Source organism: Lonchura striata, chromosome 11, assembly GCF_050655825.1.
Source record: "Lonchura striata isolate lonStrDom1 chromosome 11, ASM5065582v1, whole genome shotgun sequence".
NCBI classification, from domain to species: domain Eukaryota; kingdom Metazoa; phylum Chordata; class Aves; order Passeriformes; family Estrildidae; genus Lonchura; species Lonchura striata.
This window is the reverse complement of record NC_140713.1, coordinates 25,347,731-25,365,982: the sequence shown is the minus strand read 5'-3', so window position 1 is coordinate 25,365,982 and position 18,252 is coordinate 25,347,731. Positions and strand designations below refer to the sequence as shown.

The 18,252-nt window shown below is 52.7% G+C and overlaps 1 protein-coding gene across 1 annotated transcript in view; it reads right to left on the bottom strand.

The window, feature by feature from the left end:
* Positions 1 to 7,609: 7,609 nt before the first annotated feature.
* The window catches only part of LOC110468758 (uncharacterized), an 86,004-nt gene continuing 75,361 nt past the window's right edge, over positions 7,610 to 18,252 (bottom strand). Inside the window, exons 8-10 of the mRNA XM_085589152.1 lie at positions 15,070 to 15,214; positions 8,792 to 8,926; positions 7,610 to 8,233 (exon numbers count right to left, since the gene is read on the bottom strand). Coding sequence (XP_085445278.1) covers positions 8,164 to 8,233; positions 8,792 to 8,926; positions 15,070 to 15,214 — 350 coding nt within the window. The 3' untranslated portion in view covers positions 7,610 to 8,163. The remainder of the gene's footprint in view (positions 8,234 to 8,791; positions 8,927 to 15,069; positions 15,215 to 18,252) is intronic.

The window sequence follows — 18,252 nt, the reverse complement described above, 5'->3', positions numbered from 1 at the left end:
GGATCACCCTGTGCCCATTGTGTAGAGCTGAGGCTGCAGAAGGAGCCTTTTTGGGACAACCCATGTACAATGGACTGCTATGCAGGGTCTGTGACAGAAAAATGTGGCCTGCACCGGGTGGGAGGCAAGAAGGCTGCTGACTTCTGATCTCTGCAGTCCCCACAGTCCCCTCCCTGTTGTGGCAGTATCTGTTGGGCACCCAGCAGCTCTGGAAAGCCATCTCTCTTGTCCTTGACCAGTGGCAGAGCACGGGCACAGAGAGAGTGGTGATCCCAGCTCTTTGGCAAGGTTGTGGGCTGCAACAATGTCACCAGCCCTTGGACAGTGCCCAGGGTGTCGGTGGGGCTGTTAGGGTCTGCATTCTTCCAGCTCTGCTTGGCTGGGTGGACTGGGCTGTGCCAGCCAGGCCTGCCTTGTGGCTAGGCTGCTCTACAGGTGTACAGGTGGTGCTAGAGCCATGTGTGGCTGGCAGGATGTTTTCTCCCCTGGGGAGTCACCAGTTGTTTGCACAGGTTGTGGGGCAGGCATGGTGCCTAGCCTGTGGTGGAGTGGCAGTGGGGGACACATGCAGCTTCATCTGTGGCCACTGTGCCCAGCACTGGTACCTTGCCCATCAGTGCTGGGAACTGCTGCATCAGAATGACCAACTCCTGGCGCTCCTGCTCCACTGCACATTCCTGCTCCTGCAGCTGGACCAGTTTGTGGTTTGTGCCCCTGCAGAAGTCCAGGTCCAGCTGCAATTCCTGTATCATGGCTAGCACCTCAGTTGGCTCCAGATTTTCATGCTGTGTGTCCTGGCATGCTCTGGGCTCTGCATGCTGTGGCTCCAGTACAAAGGCTTGCCTTTGGCCCTAGGACATGGCATGAGCAGCATGTGTCCAACTCACCACTGTAGCCAGCTCCTGTCTGGGCAGGCACTGGGGCTGGACAATGCTGGCAGTTCTAGTACTGTGCAGAGCAACACTGGACTGTGTTGCCAACGGGTGAGTGCAGCCCTTCCCCACCAGGTGCTGCCCCACGTGTGTGCACGTTCTGCCAGTTCCTTTGGGCTCATGAATAGCCAAGCCCCTGGCACTACTGGCCCACCACACTGCAGTGAACTGTGGCCACTGTGGGAAATGGTGGCCGTGGGACCGGTGCAGCCAAAGCAGGACTGGATCCCCCTGAGCCCTTGTGCTCTCGCCAGCCCTGGGGAAGCAGCGTCTGGTGTGCAGGCAAGGGCTGGTCAGGGCCTCCTGTACCACCTGGCCACCAATCTGTGGCTATGCAACCAGTGCCTGGGTTGAGCATATGGTTGGCACTGCTCACCTTGGGCTGCCAGGCCTCTGTCTCCTGCTGAAGCTGCTGGATGGAGCTGGTCAGCTCTGGTGTTGTTTCCTTTGGCCCTGGCAGATCTCTACAGGAGCCTTCAGGTGCAGGAACCTCCCGGGATGTACCAAATTTTGGCCACTCTCTTGCTGTTGGAAGGACCATAACCTTTCCTGCGGCCTCAGACAACCGTTTGTTCCCATGGATGTCACGCAGCCCTGCCTGGGGCAGGCCCACCCTCCCATGGTATTGGCACCACCATTCTCTGTCTGAGGAACCCTTGCTGCCAGCTGGAGAAGCCTAGCCTAGTCTCCTGGAAAAGCAGGGCAGAGCTGTGTGGGGCTGTGGCCCTCTCCTCAGCAGCAGGTGGTCCTACTGCTGCCCACTATTCTCACCACAGCCTTCCTGTGCCGTGCTCCTCACCATCTTGTGTTCCTGGCATGCTGTGTGACACTACTCCATATGCCACTGTGAGGTCAGCAGGCCCTGAGCATCAACCTTAGAACTGGTCCTGGACATGGTGGCACCTCTGTGTCAGGGCAGGTCCTTGCCACCCTCATGCTGCCCCTGCACTGTTCTCAGGCCATACTCAGTCTGTGGCCAGTCCCAGAACACACTGCTGGGCTGTGGCCAGGTGACAGTGGGGATGGCAGCACTCAGGGCTCTGCCCTGTGGTAAGCCACCCACACGAGGGACAGGCTGCTGCAGGGCGCATCCTGACAGGGCCACAGGCCCCTGGGGAGGCTGAGTGTGGGCAAGAAGGGCTGAGAGTGCATGTCAGGTTGTCCTGCCCTGCCTGGGGCCACCCCGCAGTGCCCAGGTAATCGGATGAGTGACACGGTCTCTGGGTGCCAGCGCTGCCTTGACTATTGATGCGCAGTGATGGTGTGAGCACAGACCTGCTGCTGGCCTGTGCTGCTGACTTGGGACTCCCTGGGCTGTGTGTGTTCCCTTGCTAACGCTCCGTGCAGTTTCACTGTAAGGTAAGTGGTTTAACTAGAAATTTCCGAGGCTGAACTGGGCCCAGAAGGTGAACGCAGATGTACCATAGCAGAAATCATCAGTTGCCATGACAACCTGCTCCACCAGCAGGTCACAGTCACGGGTGATGGGAGCAGGCACAGCACCAACAGTCCTGTGAGCAGGGCTGCTGAACCCCCTGCTTCCAGAATACAACTGAATTTGGCCACAGTTTCTGCCACTGCAAGAAAATAAAATTTCCCTGCAGACTTCAGTCTTACGCAGGCAGCCACAGCCAGGGCACGAAGTATCCACAGTGCACAGAGCCTTTATGGGACAAAGCCTCATTGCCACGTGTGCTGTGCCATGCCATGTTGCATGGTGCCACAGGCAATGCTGCTCTGTACCACAGATGTGCCACACCGTGCTGAGCTGATGGCAGTGCTTACCTTGAAGGGTTCAATGCTGCTCCAGCTCCTTGTGAGTGTGTGGGGCAGCCCCACAGCTGTGACCCAGAGCTGCCTGCCCATACTCAGCTGGTGCTAGGAGGACAGGGATCAAAACTGGTCCCTCTGCTGTGTGAGCACAGTCCTGGGGGTGGGAGCTGTCTCACTTTAATTACTGCCGTAATGCTACTCTTTTCAGTGCCACCTTAATTGAAATTAAACAGCTGCCATGTTCAGGCTAGGACAAAAGTGAATCCTTTTTCATTCCCCTCCAGTTTAATGAAGACTGACATGCTGGGAGAAAACAAAGGCAATCCAGCTGCTGCCTCTTGCTGGCACATGCATCAGCAATTACCGGTGACCCTGCGGGCCAGCAGAGACACCCCAGAGCACCCCACCGTCATCAGCCCCAGGCAGCCTAGTCCTGTGTCTTGGAGAGTTCCTGCACAAAAGGTCTGTCTGGGGGTGTGCAGGGAATGGGGTGCCCACAACATGGGACATGCCAGCACAGGGGTATTAGTGCCCAGGTTCTTTATCTAGGCTTTCACTCTATCTGTTAAGAAGTGTCTGACCACCAACCATGACCCAGCATGGCCCCTCACCTCCCCCCATGCTGCCAGGGTCCTGCCATCCCTGTGGGCTCAACCAGCTTCAGCCTCACAATGTTCAAAGTCACCAACTAGCCCACGCGGTGCCTCAGCCTCAAGCCAGGGCAGTAATGTCAGCCCAGGAGTCCTCTCCAATCTTAAGGTTTTTTCTGTTTTAGGATGAAGAGTTTGCTTCATGCCATTCAGTACGTTAAAATATGCAAAATGAGGTGCTGCTACAAACCTCATTAACATCCGCCTCCAACATCATTAAGATGTTTCCAAGAAAATTAATTGAGAGACTCATTAAAAATAAATTAAGAAAAATGTGTTGCAGAGCGCCTGCTCCAAGCTCGTAAATCACGGCTCAGAGCTCCAGGCCGCTGCACAGGCAATTAACGCCAGCCAATTTGTTTTATCCTGGCTGCGAAAATTAGAAAGCAGACATGGAGATTAGATTAGGCATGTCTGTCAAGCGGAACTTGGAGTGAATATTTTAGGATACAAAATGGAAATCAGAAAACAAAGCTGGGACTTCATTCAGGAGAGCTGGTGGGCAGACTGGCTAGGGTGGAAGGAGGTTTGCATGTGCTCTGTGCCATGACTATGTGTCGATGACATCTATCTCGTCATCATGCTACTGCACTGCCAGCTCCGTCTTTCCCTGCACATCGCCCATCCTTGGTGGCTGTGCAGACACCAGTCACCCCTATTGGGGAGCATGAGCTCACACTGAGAGTGTTCTGAGGTGCTGTGTGTGACACAGCCCAAGCCAACACATTGCCCATATGTGCTGATTACACACTTGGATTAGCAAACACAGTGCAACTGGGTGAGACCACTGCTTGGGCCTCAAGCAGCTTTACGCCATTGGTGCCCCTTTGTCTCTCTCCAGTACCTTCCATCACAGGAGCTCAAACCACTTGATATTCATGAACCAAACTGCAGGGCTCCTCTGTAAAACAAGTGCTGTGATCCTTGTTTCACACAGATGAGCCAAAGAAGAGATGACTTAAGGTCTTGTTTGTACTTACATAAATGCACAAGCAGCTCATGCAGCAGCTGCTGCACTGGCATATCCCAGTAGTGTGTGGGACACACTGGTGGCTACTCACGCAGCCAAATGTCCAGCTGCAGCGGTGGCATGGCCCTTTGTGGCAGTGGGAACCTGTGTGCTACCAGTGCTCATGGTGCAAGGGGACCATGGAGCTCTAGGAAAAGCTCCAGAAGGAGCCATGGGCAGTGCACAGCTCAAGTGGTATTCTGTGAGAGGTTTAGAGCAGAGCAAGGGGTAGTCTGGTCACACATCAGATGCAAGAGGAAAGTGGGAACAGAGCAGAAGGAGGCTCTTGTATCAGCGGGCAGAAGTGCACCCCAGTCTGATGTTTGTGAGATGACACAAACCAAACTGAAGCTGGAGTTCAACACACAGAGAAATGGTTACTTCTTGGCAGAGCAAGTTGGACATTGTGGATGGGCCATCCAGTCCCTGATCCCAAAGCAGACACCGATGCTGGTCTTTTAATGAGGTCTTCACTGCCCTGCTGGTGCCCTGAGCCAGGACTCTCCATCTGCTCATGTTGTTCTGCCGCCTGCCACCTTCCACCTTCCAGGGTGCTCCAAGCCCCGTCCAGCTTGGCCTTGGACACTTCCAGGGATGCGGTAGCCACAGCTGCTCTGAGCACCCTGTAGCAGTAGTGGGCAGGGGCTGAGAGGGAGCTGAGGGGACTGGAGCGGGGCGCGAAGGGCTGGGGGGACCGGAGCGGGGCTGGGGGACCGGAGCGGGGCTCGGGGACCGGGGGGACCGGAGCGGGGCTGGGGGACCGGAGCGGGGCTCGGGGACCGGAGCGGGGCTCGGGGGCTGGGGGGACCGGAGCAGGGCTCGGGGACCGGAGCGGGGCTCGGGGGCTGGGGGGACCGGAGCGGGGCTGGGGGGACCGGAGCGGGGCTCGGGGACCGGAGCGGGGCTGGGGGGACCGGAGCGGGGCTCGGGGGCTGGGGGGACCGGAGCGGGGCTGGGGGGACCGGAGCGGGGCTGGGGGGACCGGAGCGGGGCTCGGGGACCGGGGGGACCGGAGCGGGGCTGGGGGGACCGGAGCGGAGCTCGGGGACCGGAGCGGGGCTCGGGGACCGGAGCGGGGCTCGGGGGCTGGGGGGACCGGAGCGGGGCTGGGGGGACCGGAGCGGGGCTGGGGGACCGGAGCGGGGCTCGGGGACCGGAGCGGGGCTCGGGGGCTGGGAGCGCCCCGGGACTCCGCAGGGCCGGGGGCTGCGGCGGAAGCCTCGCGCATGCGCGCTGCCAAGCTCCGCTCGGTGGCCGCTCCCGCCCGGCAGGGGTCGCTGTCGGCCCGCGCGGCGCTGCCCGTGAGGGCGGCTCCGCCCGAGCAGCCCCGAGCCCCCCTCGAGCGTCCCCCGGCGCTCCCTCCGGCCATCCCCGAGCAGCCTCTCCCGGGCGCCCCTCGAGCGTCCCCGAGCACCGCCTGGGCACCCGCGGGGCACCACCAAGCGCACCCCGGGCACGCCCCGAGCAACCCTCAGCACCTTTATTCTGCCGCCCGGTCGGGCTGGGCGGGCGGCGGGGAGCGCTGCCCCGGCCGGGGTGCCCGTGCCGGCGTTGCCGAGCCGAGGTTCCCGGAGCGGGTTGTCCCAGGGATGGCGGTGCAGGGAGTGCCGGGTCGGGGGCTGCCTGGAGCAGGGGTGCCCGGTGATGGGAGTACCCGTGCCGTGTGTGCCCGCTGCTCCCGCCGCAGCTCAGCTTCAACCGGGGGCAGGCCGAGGGCTGGCGGGTCTTGAGCTGGGAATGGGATTCATGAACGGGGAAGCGGGATCAACGTCTCCGTCGGTAGAATCTTAATAAGCCTTAAAGGTTATTTCTGAGCGGTTCCAGTGACAATTCTTGGCCCTTCGTGTTGGCAGGGAGCTGTACCCCGGCCCGATCCATCCGGTACTGCCCGGGGCATGCTGCTGTGTTTGGGATGAGGAACAGCGACAGAAATACAGGCAGTGTGGGCATAGTCCACCGGGAGCGATAGCAATCGGGACTTGCAGGGCTTTGCATTCTGCGGTGCGAATGATCTCATTATCCTTGCCAGGGTCTCAGCCAGCTACTTGAAAAATACTTATTAAAAACCACAGCAGCTCTAGGGAGAGGGAACGAAGAGAGAACAAACTGGATGTGTAAAAACAGAAGGGGGAAACAGCCACAGTAGCAATAATGGGTCGGGACTTGCTCTGTCCTGCTGTCTTTCTAGTGGAGGCTGAAAGGCCATGACACATCCCAGAGTGCACATCAGTGTTTTGCCTCTGCTTTACTCCTCTAGCTACCACATGTTCCCATGAAAGCTCATAGTGGGGAGTGTTGGTGCATGAGGAGGCCCACCCAGCCCAGTCACCTGGAAGCCAAATGCTGACATTCCCACTGGTCAAACACCGGGTTGCCTGGCTCATCCTCTTGTCCTGCCCCGGCAGCGTCAGCCAGAGCAGGCCACCCAGGGCTGGTTGTGTTTAAACACTTCCCCCCCAGGGTCAGGTGGAAGGCACAGATGGGCACAGGAGTAGCCCCGCAGGTGTGCAGTGGTCCCTGGAGCTGCCTCCCACCCACTGCTGCTGCTAGTGTGTATTCACACCATCACGGCACCATTTCCCCTGCTGCTCCTGCCAACTGCATCTCAGGTTTTTGAATCTGTGGGTTAAGGACATACACATACTCTGTAGGAGCTGTCATGTGTTCCTCTAAGGAACCAAGAAATGGAAGTCACCAGAAAGTAGAAATTCTGATAGAAAATGGAAGGAACAAATGAAGTGAAAGCAGTGCTGCTCAGGTCTGGTCATAGGACACTAGGCATTGGTGGTTCTTGCAATTACAGTCACTAAGTTGCTGGAAGAGGGATAGCACCCCTGGACACACACATCAGCAGCTCTGGGGCCTTCTTCTGAGCCAGCAGTGATGGCAGCACTGTGTGGGAGGTCAATAAAAAGCAAGGGGGCTGAGGGGAGACAAAAAACAGAGGGAGCTGGGTAAATGGAAAGAGACTCTGGTGGTGGGGAGCACAGGGAGAACCTCCAAAGGGCAGGAGGTAATGGAGATAGAGATATGAAACAGAGAGGTCATCCCTTCCCTTCCCTTCCCTTCCCTTCCCTTCCCTTCCCTTCCCTTCCCTTCCCTTCCCTTCCCTTCCCTTCCCTTCCCTTCCCTTCCCTTCCCTTCCCTTCCCTTCCCTTCCCTTCCCACCTTAAGTCTCTGGCCAAAAAGAAAGGAGTATTCTATGACAAAGGATAAAACCCAAGAGAAACAAAGTTGAGACCATATTGCTGCTGCATAGAAAGCTTCATTAGCTCTGTTGACATAGCAGTCATGAGAAGAAAAAAACCCAAACCAGTAGGAGTGATGTGAAGGGACTGACTGCCAGAGGAGGATGTCTGTCTCTTGATGTCTTCAAGTTCAGCCAAACACTTGTCTGAAGCTATCTTAGTCAGAGAAGTTACTGGTTTCAGAGTAAGGGGAAATTTTCATGACCGTGGGTACTGGAGGTCAGGCAGCCCAATCCCTTCCTGCTAACCCCGGGAACCTGCAGGAAGGAAATGCAAAGGAGGATCACAAGAACATGATGCTATTTGTGCTCTTGGATAGGAGTTCAGCCAGCACTGATTCATCTGGCTACATTGGCATTCCACAGCATTACTGAGCCCCTCAGGTGAGCAAACACCCGAGGGTAAATGTGTCTGGAAGAGGCCAGGTCTGCTGACCTTATATAATGTCTTCTTTTTTCCAGATGTTTAGCAGCTGTCCCCAGTCTCCAAGGTATGACTCAGCCAGATGGTCCTAATCTTGCTGAAGATCTGGGGCATTTGCACCGTCTTTCTCACAAGATCTCACTGCAGTCCCAGCTGCTGTAGCTCTGTTCCTCCTCAGGAATTAGGCTTGGGGCTGTGCTAGAATGAAATCAGATGAAGATGGAGAGATGGATCTGTGGAAACATTTGTTTGGTGCCCAGGAGCAGCCCAAAAGGCAAACTGACTGTTAACAATTATCAGGAAAATAATAGAGAGCAGATCATAGTTCTGCCAATGAACAGATTCATAGTGAAAGCTGCCCTGTGATTTCTATATGCAGCTCTGTCTGCCTCCCTCAAGAAAAAGATTTGGAAGTGTTTCAGAGAAGACCAACAAGGATGATCAAATACAGAGTATTCTCCATGTGAGTTAAAAATGGATAGTCTTTTTGGGCTAGAAAAAATAGACTGAAGAAGACTATAGTATCAAGTTTCACAAATAGAGGTTGTCTGCAGTATGATTTCTCATTAGCCCTTCAATGTAAGAACCGACAGCACCCCATAAATTTGCAGGTAATAACAAAAAAGCAAAAGCCAGATATTTTTTTGAATCTTGTGCTGTGTCAGACTGCTTCACACAGGGTGTGGTACACCCCCAAAGCTCATATGCATTCAAAAATAAATGAAACATTTTAATGGGAGAAAAATATCCACTCACATTGATGGAATGCAAGACCCCATTTTTGCTTCCTGAGCCCATGAGCTGCAGGTGGCTGACGCTGGCAGAGTGTTCCTGGAACCACCGTGGGATCTGTGGCCTCTATAGTCCAGCATGGATGCACCAACCAGACTCCTGCAATGAATCACCAAATTGCACTGTCTTCTCCTAGAAGAAGCTATGAGTGGAGAAATAGAAAACAGGTTTTTTGTAGCTATACTGAAACTTCACAGTTGATTTTAAGCCTCTTAGACAGTATAATACTGACTGCAAGTTCCTGCTGAGGGCTATCGACTCCAGCCTGTGCCAAGCTGCAGCGAACACCCTGTGCCATGCCTGCGTGTGATGGAGTGTGTCTCTGCACCAACAGCGTGACTGACTCAGATCAGAAACCAGCGTCCTGGAATTTCCCACCAGCATCCTTTTGGACTGCCATCCAGCAGCAGAGATCTGTGCACGCACGAGGTGGCAGGCACCAGAAGATAGCATCATCTTCAAACCATGTGGAGGGATTAGTGCAGGCTGGAAGCAGCCCCCCACTGCTCTCTGTCCAGGGTGGGACACACTGCCTGGTGGGCTGTGGGGAAGGAGAGGGTTTGCACTGCAGAGGTGGCTTTCCCGGGTCGTGTGCTTGTAAGCAGGCATCGTGGCTAACAAATTGCATGTTCTTTAGTGTAAATACTAATCTGGTTCTTTTGAAGCACCTGCTGTTGTGCTGCTGTGGTGCTTAGGAATGTCTGCATGATGGAATGCAAGGCTATACCTTAAGTACTTCAAATTTATTAAGAGCAGTAGTGTTTCGTGCTGTGGGACCACATTGAGGCCACTGACTATTTACAGTCCTGTAGGTTAGAGCTGCAGGCAGCATGGATTGTGTGGGCAGGATGGGCAGAGTGGACAGGATAGGACATGCAGACAGGGCACCAGAGCAGCAGCTGACAAAGGTCAGCTCTGTGGTGCTGTTTCGTTGTTACTTCAGGCAGCGTCTCTGCTTTGTCACACACTTCCTATTCTGTGACACATTGCTCTCACCAGTGATTCAGCAGTCAGAGATCCTCCATCTTTTTATCAAGGTAATTCCCCATCACCATTATTTTTGCATACCTTCTACTGCAAGAAAGAAAAGGCCAATACTGAGCTGCAGTGAATGCTCAGCCAGCATGGTAACCATCCAAATTCCATATTAGCAGCATGGTTTAAATACTCAGCCTACATGGTGATCAAAAACACAGTGGAAGGAAGTGGAAGGGACCCCTGCTCCAGCTGGGTAACGCTCCCCTATTTCTGGAGTTTGTAAGCATAATATCAAAATTATAAAGCACAACACTTTGTATTTCTTGCTTTCATTTTGAATTAAAGATCTTCTATTGAAGACACTCACTTCAAAAACCAGCCAGGCACTTTCTAATATCAAGCAAAATGCCTGAAGAATAAATTGCTCCTATCAGAAATAAAGCATTTTAGTTCTGCCAGAAGCAGAGAGATCTGTGTTTGTAAGTCCCTCCAAAGGCAACTCCATCTTTCCTGTTTTCCTCTCATTTTCTTTTGATGCATGAAGCCTGCACATTGCTGTGCTGTGATTGGATTCAGCTTTGGAGCAGTGTAATTGTAAATATTCATTGGAATCCAAGCTAGTTTTCCCAAGTCTCTCTTAAAAGCTTTGCAGTTATACAAACAGCCATGGCTCTGCATTAGCCTCACAGCCTGGAGGCTGCCTATTCCTCCCCAGCCCCAAAGTCTGCTCTGTCAGAGGCTGCATGGAGAGAAATCAGCCTTGCCAACCATTTTAATCAATGCTCTATTATTTTCTTTATTCTCTCTTTAATGACTGTGCTGTAGAACTGGCTCTCAGATACAGGTACCCAGTGGGGCTCCTCATTGGTGTCTACACAAATAGCATGGCTCACCTTGGCTCACAGTTGCCCTGACTGCCCTGGCCATGTATTTCAGTCCCTGTCTCTCTGCTGATGTTGCAGGGTGTCTGTGAACGGCTCTGAGTCCTGGTGTATGGGACACAGTACATGGTGCATGGTACAGGGTATTATGCCTGTGACCATTCCCTCCTCTGTGAACACTCCGTGGCTGTTCTCGTACAGTGGAGCAAGGTAAAGGGCAGCAGACTCCTACAGCCCCTGAGAGCTGAGGCGAGGTCTGTCCATCAGCCAGACCCTGTCCTTGCCTGTGCCAGCCCTGCAGAGCCAAACTGACTGCTCCAGGTGGATCATGATCTCCAGGTAGTCTCTGACAGCAGCCATGTCCTGCACAGCTCATTTGCAGAGCAGCGCATGTAAGAAACTGCACACAGCTATTCTGCTGAGAAGGGAAATTGAATCCAAAAGTTCTGATAGCATATCTACACTCCTATCTCTGCCTCATCCTCCACTCATGTGTTCCCCAACATGGGAGGGACTCTGGCCAAAGCCTGTAGCACAGCAGCACATGTAATGCAGATGGTGGTATTGGAACCTTCATCACCCAGTGACCTCCTTCAGGCTCTGCTTGCTCCTTTCAGCATGTGTTACAGCCTCCCAGGGAACCTGGGACCAGGCAGGTTGGCAGTAAAAAGGGGAACACTGAATCAGACTGTGGTGGGGCTCTGGGAAAGGCAGAACTGCATTACAAATTGGGAGCAGGAATAGATTTAGGGAATGAGCAATGCTGATGTGAACATCAAGAGGCTGATTGTCTTCCAGTTGTGAGACAGGGGAACCTAGAAGTACCCTGTGTATCTGTATATCTGTCCTTAAAGCTCTCCTGTGATGCAGGATCCTTCGGCCCTGGCAGTCTGCTCACCTGCTCTGTCCTCCTTCCCTTTAGAAAACTGGACCTAACCCAAATGTTTCCTGATGGAGGCTCTGCCCGGTAGTTCTTCATGGACATGGAGAACAGATGGGTTTTTTTCCTCTTTCCTGGACTTTCTTACATACAGCTGGTGTTGTGATCTCCCTCAGTCATACAAAAGTAAAAGCCAAAACCCCAAACCCCAGTAAAGTAGCCAGATGAGAAATCACAAAAGAAATCACCCTGTCTAGTAGAATTCCCTGCCACACAGAGCAGTAGCTATGAGAGCAGATGCCCTGCGAAAGCAGATGAAGTAATGAGGCCTTTATAAAGATAACAGGCTCCAATGTCAAAACAGCTAATGGAGAGAAATTCCCTGCTCCTGTAGATCCATATCTCCTGGCAGCAGCCACCAAAGTGTCCTCTTCATCTCTTTTCCCAGCTCAAGGCCAGCTGCCTTCAGAATGTGGTGAAGGAGACATCCCTGAGGAGAATCCAGCCCGCAGCTGAAGGGAATGAATGTGGAAAATGACATGGTCACAAAGAAGAGCTGGACGTTGAAACATGCCGGGTGGCAGGAGCAGAAGGAACCTGTTCCTGGGGTCCCTGTGGGAATTCATCCCCTCTTCTCCAGATACAACATGTTGCCTTTTCCCACCTGTGATGTGACACTGTGACCCCTCAGCAGCTGCCAGGGGAGGGGGTGTACCAGTGAACACATAGCCTGGAGCCCCATCAGGGTCTCTGGTGTAAGAACACACTGGTTCTTTGGCTGCACAGCTCTGGCTCAGAGGAATCTTCATGGCATGAGCTGGAAGCACAGTCCTTCCCTTCCAACTCCATTTTGCAAAACAGCCAGAGCTCTGTTCTTCAGTGCTCCTGCTTGGATGATTTATCCAGGTCATGGTGAGGACAACTGGCTAACTGAGGTTAACAGCTTTCTCAGTTTCATTTCAAAAAGACATTAGCATGGGGGCTGTATTAAACGATGATACGCCAAGTCTTAATTCATTCACTAGGAAAGCTCATGATCAGGTGGGGGACTAAGCTGACAAGCAGGGCTGTGCTGACAGTCTTTCTGAAAAGGGCAGGACCATAATTCATGCTCCTAGTGCTAAATTACACCTGGCACTCCTTGCACAGGAATCCTGCTGCCTGCTGCAGGGACCCAGGACCACCAGCCTTGGCAGGCCCAGGGCCCCACAACAGGAAATGTATCAGCAACTGAGACTGGCTCTGAGAAATAGATTGGAGTCCTTCTTTCTAAAAGGATGTTGGCAAGAAAATATAACAAAGATCTATAAAATCAGAAGTGTCATAGGAAGGTGATTAAGGAGTGACCGTCATGGTCTTTTCCAAGAAAACAGTGGAATTTGTCAGGGGACAGGCTCAAAACAAGCCAAAGGATGGTGGCTTCTTCTCAAGCATGGTCAAACAGGGGAATTCACTGCTACAGGACTTTACAGAAGCTGGATAAGATCTGAGTTACAGAATTAGTTTGACAAGTTATAGATGAAAATTCCTCAAGGGCTGTTAAACAAAAGGCTCCCCCTTGGGTTCAGGAAGCCCCTTCAGCACAGAAGGTGCATGAGCATCTTGGTGAAGAGAAGCTCACAAGCTTCCCCTGTTCTTCCCAGGAGAAAAGAGTTCTTTCCTAGACAAGGCCATAAGCTGCTGCCAGACACAGAGCCAAGTGGAACACTGTTCTGCCACAGAATAGTGTCATATTTTTATATAACAAGGCTTGATGCTTAACTGGGAGGTTTGTAAAAGAAAGTTGAGAGCTAGGCTGTTTTTATCTGCCACTTTCACTGAAACCAACAGCAAGACTCAGCTGAATTTGGTATCAGTAAGGAAGGGAAGGGAAGGGAAGGGAAGGGAAGGGAAGGGAAGGGAAGGGAAGGGAAGGGAAGGGAAGGGAAGGGAAGGGAAGGGAAGGGAAGGGAAGGGAAGGGAAGGGAAGGGAAGGGAAGGGAAGGGAAGGGAAGGGAAGGGAAGGGAAGGGAAGGGAAGGGAAGGGGAGTAGGAAGAAGCAGAGTGTCATTCCCCTCCTGCCATGCTGTCCTTGCACAAATCAACACATGATCATCCATATGTATATGTAGAATAAAACAAAGGCACATGCTGACCCTCTCCCGCATTCATCCATCTGCCACCATCCACAAACGCAGGCAAAGGCATACACATCCTGCTCCCACCTTCACTGTGGGCAGCTGGAATGCGGGTTTGCCACGCACAGCTCAGCCCACATGCTGGGCTGACTCCTCACACACAGAACAATGGATGATGTAGGAGTAAATAAAACAACATCTTGTAACTTTCCTTCAAATGCAATTAATGTAATCAATGCATTCTCTTTATATATATTGCCATGTATGTATGACTAGGTATATGAACATATTCATAGGAATATATTTATCATCACTACATCAAATGAAACAAAATGTCTCCACTTTGACTAATAAGAGGGACACCCCCAACTCTATTTTAAACGCTGTCCTCTGAGCTGCTGCTTAGACAAACCAGCGGTTCTGAGTATCCAGTATGCTGGTATCTGGTACTCCAATGTCAAAAGTACTTGGTTTATTCTACCCGAACCCCAAGCATATTTCACTAGCAAGTTGTTAAAATAGACATATTTTTAAATGGCTTATGTGGTGCTAAAGGGACAAGTGGATACCAGGTTAAACAAGTAATGCTGTAGTGTGCAGCAGCAGGAATGCCCCAGGTTTCCAGGATCAGCTCTCCTCACCCCTGTTTGCCATGTGGATCCAAAGGAGACCTTGTAGCTGGAGTCCACTGAGGAATGCTGGTGCCTGAGCAGACATCAGGCAGACAGCCTGATGTCTGCAGAGGTGGGAGCAATGTGCTTTCCCAAACCAGGCTCACACACAGGGGAGCACACTGAGCAAAGGGTCTGACTTCTACAGCTTCTGAAATACAGGGGTCGGTGGCGGGGCAGGGGCAAACAGATCCAGCATGGGGTAGACCGGCATAGGCTGCCCAGCAGGCCTCCAGCAGGAACAAGGGTGCTCCTAACCTGATGTCCAGGGACAAGCGGAGGCTTTTGTCCACAGCAGCATGGCTGAACAGGTATGAGCAATCCTAATCTCTTGGCTCACAGCATGTAAATGTCACCACTAGCCAGGACAGCTCTGCCCTGAGGCAGTATTTTTGTGGCCATCCTCTTCTTGTCTATCCAAGGTCAGCAGCAGAGCAGCACCCACAACATCTGTGCATGACAGCCATCAGACCCCCACAGCAACTGCAATCCCACAACCCATTCACAGCCGGCAGAGCTGTAGCCATCTCCCTGCTGCCTCCATCTTCCCCTCCTCACTGGGAGGTGACAGACTCTACTCTCACATCTTCATCCCTTCCTTACGCTGCCATGTAAACAAGAGCAGCGGATTATTGTTATTGCTGTGAATGGATCAAATAGAGCTCCCTTCTCAGCCTGGGCTGCAGAGCTAGAGTGGACTGGTATCTTCTCCTACCTGCTCCAAGCTCCTTTCCGTAGCTGGTAGCTGGCCCCCAGGTCCTGGCTGAGCTGCTGCTCTGGCTGCATTTCTGCTCCAGGTCTGCCTGCCTCTCCCTCTGCTTGGTCTGCAGTTGATAGATCCTCTGCTCTTGAGCATCCAGCTATTGACCCGCCCAGGGAAAGAAAGAAAAAATGGAAAAAAAAATCAATTAATACTAAACGGCTTAACAAAACCCCGAACAGCACAGACCTGATGCTGCTGGGGGTGGGGATTGGCAGGAGGAGACACCCCCCACACATTAGCTGCAAAAATCGGATGTTCTGGGGACAGGAAGCCAATATGGTAGGTGTGATTTGACATGCTTGCCCACAGCAGGCAGACATGTCCAGCTCAGGAAAACAGAAGCCCTGCTGACTGGGACACCTGCCTCTGCTCACAGAAGGGGTGTCAGGCTCCCGCAGTGAGGGAAGCAAAGAACAGCTGAGCAAGACCAAAATTATTCTAACCAGTAATCAAACACCCAGCTCCTGTTGCAGCAGCATGTTGAGCTCTTCAGGCATTTTCCCTGTGTCTGCTGTCCTCAGAGCGGAGCAGAAGGGGCTCAGGCACCCCACAGCTTGAGCATCTGCCTGAACAGAAGCAGCTCTAAGGGTTCAGCATATTCACTTCTTGGTGTCCCAGCTCTAAGGTGTTTGCACAATTCGGAAGCAGGGAAGAATCATAATTGTCAACCAAGGAGCATTAGCATGACAAGAGTCAAGTGCTGACCCCAGTGCACAGCTACTCTCCCCGCTACCTTGGCCGTTTACTCCTCAGGGATGCTGCTCATCTTCTTGTGATGGGCAAGAGAAGCTACAGTCAGCAGGCACTGTATGGCTCCTGCCCTGCTAAAGATGGGGAGGCAAGAGAAAATGTTGCCCACATAGCTTAGGAGTTGATCTGCTTGGTGGTTTAAATTCAGCATAAGAACTCTGCAATGCTGGCTGGGGATTGCCTTGCCATAACAAGGGTCCTGTGTGCACAGCATCCTTCTGCTGCTCAGATATACCTGGAAGCAGCCCTGTGTCCTGGAGAAAGGGGTCTCCAGGGCTTCTTGGAAGCACTGCCTGGCCCCTACCAACTTGGCTCAAGCTGGCAGCCCTCCTGCCCTCAGGCAGGCCCTGCTGAATGGGGGGCTCTCCCAAGAGCAATGTTTCCCAGAGGTTTCTCCCTCTGGGCATGTGTCCATCTGTCCTTCCAGCACTACCCTTGGACTCCCTGGGCCCACTTGTGCTCCACACTGCTGCCAGGAACAGATGAGTGCTGCCAGCAACACTTCCAATATCCAGCAACACTGGCAGCAACAGAGGGGCCTCACCAATGTTCGCTGACTTGCTAAACCTACAGAGGATTTTGATATTAATTAATGCTAACTGATTAGTAAAACATATTTATTGAAGACTGTCACTCAGATGTCAACATTCTATAAATACACTAATAATCAATTTGCATGTAATTAACACAAAATCATGTTATTGTTTACATTAAAGATGTATTTCAGCACACACTGGCAGTGCACAGCCCATGATGCCAGGTCCTGACTTCCACAGATGGGGGGCTGAGTGGTGTGCCAGGTCACAGAGAGAGGGCACTGGGAGGTCCTTGGCAGAAGGGTGAGCATCCACCAGCAGCAGGAGACTGGGTAGATTCCAAAACCATAGGCTCACAAAGCTTTGTCAACAGGGATAATGAGATATACATTGGAGATGAAGAGGAGCTGATGTCTCACCCTCATCATCCTCCTCCGTCCAGCTGCCAGGCAGGTGAGCAGGTTTGGGAGGCAGAGTGATTCTAGGATTTCCAGTGCAATGAAGCTCCCTGCCAGCTCTCGGGCACCAGGAGTGCCTATGACAATGGGGCATGCCACATGGCTCCATGGAGCAGCATCTGCCTGTGGGTCTGAGGTCACCAAGGGGTGCATTCTGCCCAAAGCAGCACTGCCTGCCCTAGCTTCCCTCCCTCCCGTGCCATTCAGACAAGCCCACCTTTCTTCTGTCCCAGTGCAGCCCCACGCAGCGGTGTGCTTGCAGCAGGAAAGAAGAAAGAAGGTGGCATGTTTAGGGTGAGCCTCCCCCACCCCCACCCCTTCTCCTCTCATTTAAGTGGAATCAATTGTGCCATTTCTGCTTTGCTTTTCAAAAGCAATTACTTTCATGTCATTTTTACAGACATGCACGGAGAGCGAGAGAGTGAGGGCTTGATTATGCCCCCTCCCATCCCCATCGTATGGCTTCCGCAGTGGTGGTGAAGTATTAAATTAAATGAGGTATCTATGGAGCGGCGATGGTTTCAGGTCAGAGGCGCTATGGAAAGCTGTATGCTGCACTGCTCCTGTATATGTAAATGGATATATTAAAACCACTGATGTCAACTTGCAGCACTCATCTCTTCTGCTCTCGGGTGATCAAAGCTGATTGCAGAGGCAATTACTGCAAAGGAAAAGAAAATCACGGCCTCCTGCTCATCCCTGAGCTACTGGAGTTTAATTGCTTAGTGTAGCTGAAGCTGCCTCTCCATCTCCCTGGTATGCACACATACATGTGGGAGCATCTCGTGCCTAGAGACAGACAGGAATGGGCATTTTTGGGGATGGGTGGGGAGGAGAACCCGAAGCAGGGGAAGACCACAACATGAAAAATAATGATGCCTAAAAATGAATTAGACCACTACAGCAGGCAGGGCTGTATCTTAGCAAACCGCTGGATCGATAGCACAGGGAAACAGAGCAGCATAAATATATGCCTGTGAGACAGCCTCTCCTGTTCTGTGGTCTCTGGTCCAGGATTTACACTAAGACTGCTTCAGCTTTTTATAGGATGTGGCTAATCAGACTCCCAAATTCTGGTGACACAGGTAAGAGCCCTGTTTTACAGCTGAAATCACTTGAAGGGAAGATGTTGGTGCTGTGCTGAGGAGTCCCAGCTCCTCACCCTGGTCTTACCTTTGTGCTTCACATGGGATTCTGCAGGTGCATCATGAAGGCAGAGGACACTTTTTAGGCAGGGAACGCTGTAATGCAAACACAACACTTGGCCAAGTTGCCTTCAGCCCTGTGCCACACACCTGCCCAGGCTGCCCATCTGTACCACGGAGTCACCTCAGTGCTGGTCAGTCTTTGGCTGTGGAGCCTGACCTGTTCTGAAGCAGGGCTGAGCAGGT